The sequence below is a fragment of the Equus przewalskii genome, chromosome 4 (assembly GCF_037783145.1).
Source record: "Equus przewalskii isolate Varuska chromosome 4, EquPr2, whole genome shotgun sequence".
In the NCBI taxonomy this organism is placed as follows: domain Eukaryota; kingdom Metazoa; phylum Chordata; class Mammalia; order Perissodactyla; family Equidae; genus Equus; species Equus przewalskii.
In genome coordinates, this window is record NC_091834.1 from 72,418,373 (window position 1) to 72,434,903 (window position 16,531).

At 35.3% G+C, this 16,531-nt stretch overlaps 1 protein-coding gene across 3 annotated transcripts in view; it reads left to right on the forward strand.

The window, feature by feature from the left end:
* Positions 1–15,252, forward strand: part of MDFIC (MyoD family inhibitor domain containing) — an 89,132-nt gene extending 73,880 nt beyond the window's left edge. For all 3 annotated transcript variants that reach the window (XM_070616294.1, XM_070616295.1, XM_070616297.1), the window contains exon 5: positions 12,697–15,252. In XM_070616294.1, the coding sequence (XP_070472395.1) occupies positions 12,697–12,944 (248 nt within the window). In that variant the 3' untranslated portion in view covers positions 12,945–15,252. The remainder of the gene's footprint in view (positions 1–12,696) is intronic.
* The last annotated feature ends 1,279 nt before the right edge of the window (positions 15,253–16,531 follow it).

Sequence of the window (16,531 nt, forward strand, 5' to 3'; positions counted from 1 at the left end):
GTCAATCCAACAAGAGGGTGTAACATTTGTAATTATTTATTTACTCAACATAGAGGCACCTAAATATATAAAGTAAAATATTAACAGCCCTAAAGGGAGAAATAAATAACAATACAATAATAGCAGGAGACTTTAATACCCCACTTTTATCAATGGCTAGATCATCCAGATAGAAAATCAAGAAGGAGATATGAGCCTGAAGCAACATGTTAGACAGATGGACTTAACAGATATACACAGAACATTCCATCCTAAAGCAGCAAAAGACAGATTCTTCACAAGTGTACGCAGAACATTCTCCATGATAGATCATATGTTAGTCTACAAAACAAGTCTTAATAAATTTAAGAAAATTGAAATCTTATCAAGCATCTTTTCCAACCACAATGGTATGAAACTAGAAATCAATTACAAGAAGAAAACTGGAAAATTCACAAATATCTGAAGATTAAACAACATGCTACTCAACGGCCTATGGGGCAAAGAAGAAATCAAAAATCACCTTGAGACAAATGAAAATGGAAATACAACATGATAAAACATGGGATACACCAAAAGTAGTTCTCTGAAGGAAGTTCATGGCAATAAATGCCTACATCAAGAAAGAAAAACCCTCAAATAAACAACCTAACTTTATACCTCAAGGAACTAGAAAGAGAATAAATGTAGCCCGAAGATAATAGAAGGAAAGAAATAACAAAGATTAAGCAGAAATGAATGAAATAGAGATTAAAAGACAATAGAAAGATCAATGAAACTAAGAGCTGGTTCTTTGAAAAGATAAATAAAATTGACAAACCTTTAGCTAGACTCACCCAAAAAAGAGAAGAGGACTCAAAATCAGAAATGAAAGAGGAGACACTACAGCTGATATCACAGAAATACAAAAGGATCATAAGAGAGTGCTATGGACAATTATACGCCAACAAGTTTGAAAGCCTAGAAGAAATGGATAAAGTCCTGGAAACATACAACCTACCAAGATTGAATCAGGAAGAAATGGAAAATTTGAAGAGACAAATTAGTGGTAAGGAGATTGAATCAGTAACCAAAAACCTCCCAACAAACAAAAGGCAAGACTAGATGGCTTTGCTGATGAATTCTACCAAATTTTAATAAAGAATTAACACCAGTGCTTCTCAAACTTTTCCAAAATATCAAGGAGGAGGGAACACTTCCTAACTCATTTTATGAGGTCAGTGTTAACTGTGATACCAAAAACCAGCAAGAGTGCCACAAGAAAAGAAATTTACAGGCCAATATCCCTGATGAACATAGATTCAAAAATTCTTAACAAAATATTAGCAAATCAAATTCGACAATACATTTAAAGGATCATACTCCATGATCAAGTGGGATTTATTCTAGGGATGCAAGGATGATTCAACCACCACAAATTAATTAATGTGATACATCACATCAAGAAAGTGAAGGATAAAAATCATATGATCATCTCAATAGATAGATGCAGAAAAAGCATTTGACAAAATTCAAGATCCATTTATGAAAAAACTCCCAGGAACATGTGTGGAGAGGGAATATACCTCAACAAAATAAAGGCCATATATGACAAATCCACAGCTAACATCATACTCAATGGTAAAAAGTTGAAAGCTTTTCCTCTAAGATCAAGAACAAAACAAGGATGCCTGCTCTTGCCACTTTTATTCAACATAGTATTGGAATTCCTAGTCAGAGCAATTAGGCAAGAAAAAGAAATATAAAGCATCCAATTTGAAAAGAAGAAAAACTGTCACTATTTGCAGATGACATGATATTATGTATAGGAAATTCTAAAGTCTCCTCCAAAAACCTGTTAGATCTAATTAACAAAGTCAGTAAAGTTGCAGGATCCAAAATCAATATTAAAAAATCTGTTGCATTTCTATGCACTGATAACAAACTATCAGAAAGAGAAATTAAGAAAACAATCCCATTTACATTTGCATCGAAAAGATCTAGGAATAAATTGAACCAAGGAGGTGAGAGACCTGTACACTGAAAACTATGTCATTGATGAAAGAAATTTAAAATGGTACAAATGAATGGGAAGATGTTCTGTGCTCGTGGATTAGAAAAGTCTTGTTAAAATTTCCACAGTACCCAAAGCAATCTACAGATTCAATGCACTCCCTTTGAAAATTCCCCTGGCATTTTTCACAGAAATAGAGCATACAATCCTAAAATTTGTATGGAACCACAAAAGACTCTGAATAGCCTAAGTAATTGTGAGAAGGAAGAACAAAGCTGGAGGCATCACACACTGATTTCAAACTACATCACAAAGCTATAGTAATCAAAACCGTATGGTACTGGCAGAAAAACACATTGATCAATGGACAGAATTCTGTGCCCAGAAATAAACCCACCTATATATGGCCAATTAATTTACTTCAAAGGAACCAAGAATATACAACTGAGAAAAGAGAGTCTCTTCAATAAATGGTATTAGGAAAACTGGACAGCTACATGCAAAAGAATGAAACCAGATCTGTATCTTACACCATACACAAAAATTAACTCAAAGTGGATTAAGGAATTGGGTGTAAGACCTAAAACGATAAACCGCCTACAAGAAAGTATAGGGGGTAAGCTCTTTGTCATCTGTCTTGGTGATGACTTTTTTGATTTGACACCAAATTCAAAGGCAACAAAAGCAAAAATAAACAAGTAGGACTACATCAAACTAAAAAGCTTCTGCATAGCAAAGGAAACCATAGATAAAAATCAAAAGACGACCTACTGAATGGGAGAAAATATTTGTAAATCATGTATCTGATAGGGTATTAAAATCCAAAATATATAAAGAACTCATACAACTCGGTAGCAAAAAACCAAATAATCCAGTTAAAAATTGGGCAGAGAATCTGAGTAGATATTTTTCCAAAGAAGACATGGATTACCAACAGGTCCATGAAAAGGTTCTCAAAATCACTAGTCATCAGAGAAATGTGAATCAAAACCACAGTGAGATATCACCTCACACCTAGTAGAATGACTGTTATCAAAAAGACAAGAAATAACAAGTGTTGACGAGGTGGAGAAAAGAGAACCCTTGTGCAGTGTTGGTGGGAATGTAAATTGGTATAGCCACTATGGAAAACAGTTTAGAGGTTCTTCAAAAAATTAAAAATAGAACTGCCATAAGATCCAGCAATTCCACTTCTTGGTATTTATCTGAAGGAAACAAAAACATTAACTTGGAAAGATATGCATCCTCACGTTCATTGCAGCATGATTTCAATAGCCAAGATATGGAAATAACCCAAGTGTCCATCAATGGATGAATGGATAAAGAAGATGTGACATATATATGTGTATATATACACACACATACATGTATACATACATACATACATACAATTGAATATTATTTAGCCATAAAAAGGAAGAAATTTGCCATTTGTACCAACACGGATGTACCTTGAGGGCATTGTGCTAAGTGAAATAAGTCAGACAAAGACAGACAAATTCTGTATGATCTCACTTACATGTAGCATCTAAAACAAAAGACAAAACTATGAGCTCATAGATTGCTGGTGGTCAGAAGCAGTGGGTGGGGGAGGCAAGATTGGTCAAAAAGTACAGATTTCCAGGTATAAAATAAATAAGGCATGGGGATGTAATGTACAGCATGATGACCATAGTTAATAATACTGTATTACATATTTGAAAATTTCTAAGGGAACAGATCTTGAAAGTTCTCATCATAAGAAAAAGATTTTCTAACTAGATATGGCGACAGATATTAACTAGACATATTGTGGTGATCCTTTCAAGTATGTACAAATATCAAATCATTATGTTGTACACCTGAAACTAATATAATGTTAAATGTGAATTACACCTCAATAAATATCAATAAATAAAAAACATCTGCTATGTCAAGAGTGTCATTTTACCATCATCATCATCACACTCGGCAGGATCACCCCAATACCTGGGTACTATATGTCTTTTAATAAAACTGATTTCTTTTCATAATATACCCTGTACAATATTTAAACAAGCCCAGATAAGAAGAGGTGAAGCTGAATTATGAATTGTGAAATAAATACAGTTGTTAAAAATGTTAAACATATATAAATATGTTTATATTATATATAACATATATAAACATATATAAATAAATATGTTTATATATTTAATGTTTTCATTAAAACTAGAGGATTTACTGTCTTATATTTTGTCCTAGCCGTAGATGGTATTGTGACCAACTTTAGCAGGTTGTTAGTCATTGATTCTTTCTAGGAAAATGCTTCTAAGATCTAAAGTAAATTTTGTTATCCAAAAGTTATGTTCAACTTTGTTAATTAAAGTTTTTGGATTAGAGATGTTTCAACTGGTCAACTGAATAAAGTCAGCATTAAATACATGTAAATTAAGTATAGTCTTACTGTTTTTGCTTTCTAGCTTCCTGAGAAAATAGATGGATAATAATTTAAATATGGAAAAATATTATTTCTAAATCTTCTGCTGTAGCCAAACACAAGATTTACTAATTCTTTCCAGGCAGATTTATGTGCCATTCTTTTGCAGTCTCTGTCTCTCAGAATTGCCTCCTTGGTTCTCTTTTTTCCAAGTATTTAAACTATGAACAGAGGCTTTTATAAATTTCCTTAGGTTAAAATAGAATGGCCCTATTTTGTTGTGGTGATCAGAGTAAATTGAAGATCCGTAGGTAGAGAGGTGAGCCTCTCTAGAATGAATATTGCTTATCAACTTTGTTGCTATCACAATAATAATATTTAGTAAGTATTTAGCTGATAAATCCTTTATTGAGCACTTTGTATGCATTGTCTTTATTAATCCTCACCATAAGCCTGTGAAGACACTACTGTTATTACCAGCGACCAAATTTGTGATCTTAATATGTTGTAGAGATTCCATAAACTAATGTAAATATTTACACCATCAGTACTTTTTAGCTTTTCTTTCACCTCCTGTCTGCCCACATACTAGCTTTACATGTAAAGTGTTTTAAATAAACACCTCTACTAACTGAGCTTTTACTCCTCTTAAGGTTCCTGTGTAAAGCTCCTGGGAAACAAAAGCTGTCCTGGTACATATGTTATCTTCCTAGACTCTGTAAAATGCAACTCTTTAGAAAGAACTGCTTGGATCAGTGCTCCAGTTAAGTCATGACCAACAATTACTGGATCAAATCTCTCTGAGAGTTTGGAATATTTAATGAATCAACCACAGATGAGGCAGCAGGATAAATGAATAAGAGAAGCAAAAATCTATGCTATCTGCTTACTGAATGTACCTCCCATAGAAGGAGGATGGATTCCAGAATTTGGACACGTGGTGGGAAAATTACTGAGGAGTCCCTTCGTGGGGCGTCAGAGAACGGTGCTGTTTTTTTCCAGGGTTCTTTGGGGTTGGTTGAGAGGAACGATAATAGTGAAGATTATTGTTCAGTTTCTGTAAGTGTGGTCTCTGTGCTGCAGTGGAAAATGCAGCTCTTCACTTTCTCTTACCTCCTGACCTAACTCGCTTTCTTCCCCACTAGGAAAATGTTGACTATGTTCTGGCTAAGAGGCATGGCCTCGCGGGGACAGCAGTGTGCCAGAGAGTTCTGTGTAGGAGGCGCACTTCAGGCCAATTTATGCAGGCAGCAGGTCATTCTAGGGCTGTAGGCCAGAATGCTGTGCGTCCTCTGGCTTGGAGACATGGAACTACTTGGAGCTGAGCTACCGTGCTGTATTAGTAGATATTTCCTGCCCCCACAAACACTTGAGGAGCACAGCTCCCTGGAGATGTCTGTGTCTCGTCCCTCACAGCTGGCTTTTTCACAGAGGCCAGACAGTAACTTAGCCATTCTGGCTGCAATTCAGGATTACCAAAACCCACTTCTTCTAGCCTGCGTTTTGATTTTGTATTGAGAAACAACAGTCACAGGAAAGCAATATCTGGGAAGAGGAATGCCTCCACCCAATGAGGCTTGCTCTGCGTGAGGGGTTCATTGCACCCCTGCCGGGCAGATGTATGCCTTAGCAGCTAAACACCTGGGGACACCTGTGGGTTCTCTGTAGGTTTGGTTGCAAAGTTATAGAGTCACGTTTGATCTCAATGCAATTTCCTAAATTACTAATTACACATAACTGACTGCTCACCTGCTAATCTGCAGTTGCTTTTTGGCATGCTGTTGGCCTGTTAAAAATAATGAACCTCTGTTTCACAGTATACAGTTTATGTGATGGGGACCTGATTAAGAAAGTATTTTCAAGCATTTTAAGTCATGGGAAATGTTATTAGAGATTAGTCAAGATAAAACACAGATAAATCCGCATTCGTTCAAAAATGGGTTGTGGGTTATTCTCAGAATTCACCGCTCTTTGCCCTTCTCTGTACTCCGCTGTTTGGTGTCTTTGTTCCAAGAAATTCAGAGCACCTGTCATACCACATTTTAAAAGAGGAAGCTAAAGAAAAATGAGACTTATTTAGAAGAGAGCTGAGTTTACTCTGCAAATAGTTTTCTGATAGCTCTTTTACTAACAAACTGCTTTCCTCATATTTTCCTCGTGTTTTTGGCCATCTGATTGGGCACGCCAATATGGGATAGTTTCATTATTAAACTAATGCGTTCTTATAAAAGTGAACCTTGTCTCATCTTAAACAGAATGAAGCCCCTTTGATCAGTCACAGATATATTTTGCCCAGTCATCTAAGATGCAGTTGAAGTAGGTGTCACTTGTTACCTTCATGGTATTGGGAAGCTAGACACTTTCCAGGTCTGCCAGCTGCAGGGGTTCAACACTGATGACCTTTATAGGACTCGGAGATTTTGTTTGGGTTTGTGTCTGCAGTAATTCATAACTTTTTTTTTTTAAATCAAACATTGTGCTAAAAATTTCTTTTTATGCCTTTTTAGCTACTTGGCTGCTGGTGTGTTCCTTTGTTTTCCGAAATTTACAGTAGCTGTCAGTCTAGTGCTGAGTTCTGCTCTCAGTAGTATACCGAATTGTGCAATTCTTGCTTGGCCCAGTTTGGGACAGGCATCCTTCCCAGAACCTAGTTGGCTTCTCAAAGGTTAAACGCTTTTGGCAATAACTGCAAATATGACTGAATAAAACCGTAAAAACTGAAAACCTCAAGAACAGGGGGAAAAAGAATTATTTCTGGCAGTGAACTACATGGATGCAGAGGACTCCTCCTTTTTAAAGTTTCTTTCTCTTGTAAGTCCTCTTAGTTTGATAATTCTTATAATCCTCTCTTTGCTTCAAATAAAACCAACACATTCCTGCCTTTTATGATTCTTGATTCCCCTAGGAGTGGTGGGAGTGGCAGTGGTAGAAACTATAACAGCTATTTCTTCTTAGTTTAACCTTTTCATTACCGCAACTCACAAAGAAACTACTCTTTCTCGAACACAACTTAAAGAAAAATGTTTATGGCAAGAAATAAAAATCAGATTATTGGGGGCTGGCCTCATGGTGTAGTGGTTAAGTCCAAAGCACTCTGCTTTGGTAGCCTGGGTTCCCAGGTTCAGATCTTGGGCACAGACCTACACCACTTGTCAAGCCATGTTGTGGCGGTGACCCACAGGCAAAATAGAGGAAGATTGGCACAGATGTTCGCTTAGGGCTGATTTTCCTCAAGGAAAAAAAAAGAGGAAGATTGGCAACAGATGTTAGCTCAGAGTGAATCTTCCTTACCAAAAAAAAATCAGATTATTAAGTTGATTTGATAGAATTTAGAAATCCATTTTTTGTTTCTTTTTTGTTGTTGTCATATCTGAGTATTTCTCTACTTACAAAGTATAGAAAATGAATGTGTTTCTGATAGATGTCTCTGTAAATACATCTTGTTTAATATCACTTTAATCTCTAAAATGCATTTTGGTTTATGGCTTCTTCAGGTGCCTGTTAATAAATTTTTTTTTCACAGTAGCCAAAAGTGCTTTTGTGGTAAATTATGTAGGACCTATGTTTTAAGAGGATGTCTGTTTTTTGTAAGTTTTAATATTTACATAAAGAGCTTATTCTTTTGAGACCTCTGTCATTACCGTACATTTTACCACTGGAGTTCCCATGTCATCTCTACATTGCTCTTGTTCGTGTGACTATGGACTTTACCTTTTATGCTGTAAATTTACAGATTTGTTTCTTTGATTGAGACATCGTCACTCTCTTGGTTGCCTACCCTCTTATGTCTATTTCAACAGTGTGACTGGTAGTTTATCAGTTCCCCAACTCATAAACTTTGCTCTTACTTGTTGAAGGTTAACATTTACTATCAACTCTTCATTAAAACTGAAATTCAGAATCATCTTTTGAAAGGAAAAAGAAAGTGAATCAAGGCAAAAAACAGATCAGCAGGACAAATCAGCAGAAAGCTGTGGATTTATAAATGATCTTCCCCCAAGGCAGATGAACCAAGTGTTAGAAGTGGCCCACTTCTGCAGTGGCAGCATAGCATGTGGATTACAGCATGGACTGTGGAGGGGTGCACATGGGTTCTGACCCCAGGCCAACTACTTACTGCCTCCATGACTTTGGGCACATTTCCTAAATTTTCTCTGTCTGTCTCTGTATTGGTAAAATGAAGATAATACTGGTACTTCTTAGGAATATAATCAGAATTAAATGAATTAATATTTGTAAAAAGCATAAAACAGAAGTTAGTGCAACATTAGTTTTTCAAATAAATAGTTTTTTAAAAAATAGAAGAATGATACAAACATCTCCTCTCCTAAGATAATACATTTCTTAATTCTGAAAACAGCAAATAAATATTTTTCCTGTGTTAACACTAGGCTTCCCATTCTATGTAAAACAACCATTCACACCTATTATAGAAATCAGTTCTATTACAGAAGACAGGATAGAAAAGGAGTGTTTGATCTATGTAGAGCTAAGAATCTTTTTTTTTTTCTTTTTCTTTGTTTACTGAAAATACAAAGACAGTTTACGAGACAAATTAATTTGTTGATCTTGTTGGCTAAAAGCAGGAGTTTGGAGAGATTCTATTCCTGGCTTAGGGCTTCTAATTTCTTTTTTTTTTTTTTTTGGTGTGGGGGAAGATTAGCTAACATCCTGAGCTAACATCTGCCACCTATCCTTCTCTTTTTGCTGAGGAAGATTGGCTCTGAGCTAACATCTGTGCTCATCTTCCTTTACTTTTTATGTGGGATGCCTGCCACAGTGTGGCTTGATAAGCAGTGTGTAGGTCTGTGCCCGGGATCTGAACCAGTGAACCCCAGGTCACCGAAGTGGAGTGTGCAAACTTAATCACCACGCCACTGTGCTGGCCCAGGGCTTCTAATTTCTGTAGGACAACTGTCGCTATTGTCTAAGATCTGGAAGAGATTTTCATTCTCAAATGAATATATCCTATGAGCAGAAATGAGTTGTTTAGTTTAGAATGCCACTCGTGTCCCTCTTCGTCCTGAAGGCTGTTGATTTCACATCAATCACCTTCAGTCTCCCCCTCCTGATTACTTGCTAGTTTCTTCTTCTTTTCTATATATGCGCATGGCCAGACTCCCTTGTTTTGAATGCAAGACTTTTTATTTCATTCTGCTACCAAATCTTGTTAATGCCTCCTCTTCTTCGTTTCACTGACTGATTTGCCACACTTGTCTGTCTGCCTCTGCACTTGCTCAGCCACGTACTCCCCTATCTCCAGCTAACTACAAGACTTGATTTGGAGGTGTCTTCATCACTCCAAACTCTTGAGGTCTAAAAATGAACTCATCTCTCTCTCATCACTTTAACTAAGAAAAGCCACATACTGAAAGAAGACAATCATATTTAATGAAGGACTGGTATCTTGAATATATGAAGAACTTCTACAAATCAATAAGAGTAAAAGAGGTAACTCAATAGAAAAGTGAGGGAAAAGCCTGAACACCCTGAACATCTGTTTCAAAGAAGAGGAAACGTGAATGGCCAGCAAACTTTAAAAGATGTCTAAACTTATTAGTAAACAAGTAAATGCAAAGTGAAAACACCATGAGATGCCATTTCACACTCAACTACTTAGCATACATGAAAGCATGACAGTTTCAAAGCTTGGTGAGGAGTGGAGCAATGAGCATTCTCATACTCAGTGGAATAAATTTTGAAGCAGTCACTTTGGAAACAAATTTGGTATTACCTAATAAGATTAAACATGCATGTCCTATGGCTCAACAATTCTACTGCTAGTTATTTAACATGTGTGCTGTAGAAGACCTGCACAAAACTGTTTCAGACAGTAATGTTTGGAATATCAGAAATGCTGGAAATGACCAAAATATTCATAAGTAGGATAGATAAATAAATTATATATCTATCCAATCAATGGAATACTATACACCTGGAAAATAAGTGAACCATAGCTACATGAACACCAAGGGTAAATCCGAAACACATACTGTTGAGCAAAAAATGCTGCTCACGGGAATTCATGTGGTTTCGTTTCCTTTTTGAGAGATTATGTAGGAATGTTTACACATTCACTGTTGTAAAAGGTACAAGCAAGGGAAAGATCCACTCAACGTTCAAGACAGTAATTATATCTTGGGAGAGGAAGATGTACTTAGGAAGGAACCATAGGAGACTTCAAAGATATTATAACCCTCTATTTCTAAGGCTGGGTGGGACAACCATCCTTTCCCCTTTAAAATTGATAGATCCATTACATATAGTTCTATGTATGATGTATCTTATGATTAGTACATAAAGAATCTAATGCTCAATAACTATTCTTAGGCTTTTAAGAATATCCAGTTAAAGTTTCTTCAGTGTCAAGTGAATTTTTGTAGATTCCCCCTCTCGGTCTTGAAATGTAAGCATTCCACAGCAGAAGTTAGAGTCAGAAGTGTTAGAATCAGTTAATATGACTTTGTGTTTGGAGGCATATTGAATAAAACTGGCTTTCTGCCAATAAATCACTATTTTCTTAATAATAATAAAGCTAATTCTTTATATCATTTGAAATATTTTACAAATCCTGATGATAATATAATGCTAGAAAAGCTCAACTGAACAGAGACATATAAGAGAGATAGTAGGCTAAACATTTATAGAAAGAGTGTAGAAGAGAGACAGACACTCTCTAGAAACCCAGAACTTTCGATGGCTATAGACTTGGATTCATGTAGTTGATTTCAGTGTTCTCCTAATATGGTTAGATACTACTAAAAACGTTAGGGGAAGATGGAGAGAAACCTGCAGACTCTTATAACTCCATGATGTTTTTCCATTTGCTCCAAAGACCATTGTATGTGAGAGTGGGCTTGGCACTGAGAAGAATGGAGGGAACGATTGGTGTGTTCTTTTAGTCTATAATTCTACAAGCAACTCTGGAGTTTCCCTTTTGAGTTCTTTTCTGACCCTCCCTCCTTTTTGCCATCTGGCATGTAGAGTACAACCTTGTATTTCCACATTTTCCCCTTTTACCAAGTTAGAGACTGTCTACAAATTTAGAGACTACCAAAAAACAGGAGGATGTTCAAGGAGTTGGGGAGTTTATGATGGGATAGTCACACAGTCTGCTGAAACTCCATCAAAGGCACTCAGTTTTAAAGCGAAATACAGAAACACAAAGGGCATGTGACAGTGGGATGGTGGTGGGGATCGTTCTATATTGTTGCTGTTATTGGAAGTAGAACCCTGCATTAAAACCTGCATTGTACAAAATATAAAACAAACAAACAAACAAACAAAAAACAACCCAGAAATAATCCTGGTGAAAACCCACAAATATTTCTGAAATTGGACAGGTATAACATTGGTCTTAAATATTTTATTACACGTGTTAAAGTCCTCCAGAAATAGAAATTTTCTTCAATTGTTCCTCTCACTTGCCCCAAAATTCTAAAGGAAAGAAGGTTAGAATATGGCTTACTAAATTTATTAGATTGTAATCTGTCTGATCTCTCATGGTTTTATGTCAGTTCATGAAGTTTGGTGAACATTGTTTTTTAGAGAAGCATCATTAAAGATGTGTCAGAAAATAATAGAAATGTAAAGTACTTTGCCACACAGGCAGTGGGAAAGCAACATTACTGTGTCATTATTCATATTTGCTAAGGTACAAATCTCTTGTTAAAAATAGGCAGAAGAACTATTCCAGAAACAATGGTTCGATCCAGCCAGAGTGTCTCATAGCTTTTCTTCAATTCTGTGAAATCAAAAAAAATCTGAGACCATGAAACTGAGTCAATTTTATTGGAAAGTAAACATGTTGATTCCAATTTAACTATTGAATCGGTTATTCAATAATATACTGAATATATCAGATTTAATTTTTTTTCCCCAATTTTAGAACAGGTTGGTGGAACAGTTGAAGCAAATTTCTGTTTCTGAAGGACTTTAATGTCATGGAATTATTTTAGCCTATGTAATAGAGAAAAATAGGATATAGGGAAGATGGATAAGAGGCATAGAAAAGTGGAACCTAGGACCAGGGACCATTACACAGTGTATGAGAGTAATAATCTAACCCACATGCACACGCACATGAATACACAACTACAATCTTTTTTTTCCAAATGCAGTATCTACTTCTGAAGATCACTCATCTAGAATTTGACTTAAGTTTCTTTTTAAGCTTCCAGTGCACAAAAGACTTTTAGGACTACATGTCATTGGGTTCTGGGTTACTTAATTATTTTGATCAATTCTTATTAGTCTATTGATGATTTATATATTTTCTGTTCCTCCTTCTTCTCACTCTGTGGTCTCTTCCCAACTGAAAATGAAGACTGCTGTGTCCACTGCATCCTGGCCTGCTTGTTCTGTGAATTCCTGACCCTCTGCAATATTGTCCTGGGACAAGCTTCCTGTGGCATCTGCACCTCAGAAGCCTGCTGCTGTTGCTGCGGAGATGAAATGGGGGATGACTGTAACTGCCCTTGTGACATGGACTGTGGCATCATGGATGCCTGTTGTGAATCATCAGACTGTTTGGAAATCTGTATGGAATGCTGTGGAATTTGTTTTCCTTCATAAATATTTATCTTTTGTGTTAAAACTGGAGAGTGTTTAAAACTTTTTCTTTTAAGGGGGAAGAAAAGCACATGGTAAGATTCTCCTGAAGTAACCTAGTATTTGCACTGTCAACTCATTCTTTTAAATAATCCCTGAAAGCTTTTTTTCCTCTAACCAAATCTACATGGTTTAATATGTGAAATTTTAACTACTTTTAAACTTCTTAATAGGTTACAATGACTGAGGGACATTTTGACCAAAAAAAACAATGCTAAATGTCTCCTCCCTTTCATATGTATTTCTGTTTCTTTTAACCATTCTCAAGAGCCCCTTGCTCAAAATATATTATTTCTCAGTGGGTATTTAAACCAGACAATTTATGTTTGATGTTTATCTATTAATGGTTCAAAGTAAGCATTCTTCACTCTGAAGTAAACTTTGAGAAACAAACTCACACAGCAGTTGGGCACCAGTGTTGGTCTCCATGCTCCGTTCTCCACTGTCTCCACTTGTTCAAGAACGAGAAACTCAAAAGGCTATAGGAATGCACAGAAAAGAATAGCTAATGTCTACTGGAATATTCAGAAGGCTTCAAGGAGAATGTGTATTTGAAGAGTCCTCTTAGGATGAGTGATTCATTGCTGCTTGAGTGAATTAGATTAAGGACCAAGTTTTAGGTGGACCGCCTGAACTGTGTGTGCCCTTAAGCAATTAAAAGAAAAACGCCTTAAGTATGTATTTTCTTTAGTTGCAGGAATACAGCTTTTTTTAACTATAAAAATATGCATTTTCTTACACATAATTTAAATGCTAATAAAGTCTTTGATAAAAACATAATGCCTCATTAAAATAGCTATATTTTGTAAAGAATGTGGAATACTTTTGACAAATTGCATTTAAATTAGAAGATTTTTATGTTAAAATCCCAGTATTCTGATTTTGATTTATTCATATGCTTTCTCTGGTTTTTTTGAGAGCTTTAAGTCTTTTTCGGGGGGAAGAAGATGTTGTTTGTTTTGGTTTGTTTCTTAACCAATGTTATATTTTATAAGCACAGTTAATCTTAGATGCAAATTATTCTCTCCAAAGTAGTGGGCATCTTGACATCCACTGCTGTGACCAAATTTTACTATTGCAATTTTACGTTAAATTAAGTCAATATGTGAGGTTATAAAGATCCTTAAGTGTAAAGAAACAAGTCAATTAGAAGACTGTGTACATAGTTGTTGACACCTCGACACTGTGTGGCACAGATGAAAGGAGGAATAAATTTTCTATGTCCTCTCCTACTAAGTTTGATCTCCCCAGAATTGTACTTTGGTCTGATTTAATGTAACTCCTTGTAGAAATTTTGAAAGTATACTTTTGGATTGAAAGTTATTTTCAGTTCTTCGGTTGAATATCAAATTGATAGTAAAAACAAATGCATATTTTTAGAAAGCTTTTAGCAAACCCAGCCTTTCAAGAGGTTTTCAACTTAAAGCATGGGAATGTCACCTATGATTTTTCCTTTAAGATGAAACCTGGTTTCTACTTATGTCATTAGTTAAAGGGCTTTAAAAAGAAGTTAGCAAATTCTTGACTCCCCCGTTTAGTGCTATTTATACACACACACACACACACATACACACACACCTTTAAATTGTCGGGGTTAAATAGAATTCTAGTAAACAACTGTCTTTCTCTTCCTTGTCTAAAGAGTGTCTTTCATTTGTTACATCAAATATAAGAACATCTTTGTAGTATTTCATAGTAACCAGAATCTGAATATTTACATATACCCTAAGTTAACTTATGCGTATATATTAGGATGTAAGAGTGTCATCTGTGTATTGACATATAAAGCCTTCTAATGACCTGGAATCATTAAAATATGTCATGTTTTATCCTGAAAAATTTTTCAACCAAATGGCTGGTCTAATATTTAAATATATTCTGCTACTATTTGCGATGAAAATATTAGCACTTTCAAAATAATGTTGCTCTGTAACAGAGAACATTATTCAATAGCAGAATTTTGTTTTCATATTTGTAGTCATAGTACTTTTTCTGTATTGTCTACGCCACAGTCATTCCATAAAGTACCTTGTATGATTTAAAAAGTAAACGAAAAAAACAAAAGTAGGTAAATGTGAAAATAGTTTAGTGTATTTTAGGATTTCTATAGGTAAAATGTTTTGTTGAATTATATGGCCATCACGACTGCTATAGTTTACAGTTAGAGATTTGGTCTCTTTTTAAATGTGGAAACTTAATCTTAAATATTTTTAAACTGGACCTGTATTATCCTGAATACATTATTTTGAAATAAAAAAATGACTTCTCTGTTGTGCTTTAGCATATTTTCTATCTAATTGATATATTAGTTGTCATTTGAACAAATTCAACTATAATTTAAAACTAAGGCTTTTCTTTGTCTTGTTACATCCCCTTCTGAAGATTTCCTAGTTGCTTTATTTAAACCACTCATGGCTAGAGGTGAACTATGTAAGATTCACATCAGTTTATACTGCAAATCATAGGTGATATATGATTTCAAAACAGACTGTTCTTTAAAAAATTCACAATAGGTCAAAATGCAAGCTTTGTACTTCTTTTTTAGTAAGTTGTTTCTATTTATTTACTTCGCAATTATCTCTCAACTTGTGAAAACTAAGGTAATTTTTTTAGTATATATGTTGAAATTAAACATTAAAGACCTATGATAGATTTAATGAAGTTCACCCAAAAATAAATCAGAAGTATTTTCGTCTAAGCTTCTTAGTGGCACAGTTTTTAAGTAGTAGGAGATGTTTTACAATTGGTATTTAACAACAACAAAAAAATCACTTGATTTAAGAGAAGGGTTTTTATTTAGGAATATAATAATTTTACATTTGTACTCTTGCAGTATATCGACTATATCCATTTTCCTCACCTGACGTAGTCAGTGCTTCTCTGAACAGTTCAAGGAGTAACCAAGGCAACCTTATGTAATAACTTTCCAATCTTCATCCATACCTAGTCTACCAGTGCCATAGATTCTAATGTTATAAACGTCAAAGTCACTGCCTAACATAAATAAGACTCAAGTCCAGAGTCTCTGTGGCTTGCCTTCTTGAATTCCAGTTTAAATGCTTAGATTGACCCAACCACCTAATGAATAAGTTTATTAATAAGATGATTTTTCAAATTATTCAAGACCTTTCTGCCCTTCCCAATTCCTTGCGATTTGTAGGCCTGTAGGTTTATTATATCTAATCTGACGGGCAAGATAAAATTTCATGAAATGCTACAATATCCATTTTTGTTTTTCCTTTACACTCATGTAGTAAAGCATACCATGTTTGTCTTAAAGGGGCTAATTTATATTTTTTAATCAAGAATTTATACCACAAGGGAGTCCCTTTAACCCCTCATCTCCATGTCCCCTTATAACCAATCAGTTTACAGCGATTGGTTTTCTCTAGGCCCATCAAGGGAGTCCTACAAGCCTCAGGTAATTCAACCTAGGGAAGAAGTTTGGCACCTCCCATGAGAAAACTTAGTTCCAGCAGTGAGGCTACTAATATTTACTTTCTTATTTAAGATTACTTTTAGAGATTTTAGTTAAAGTGGAAGGGGTTGTA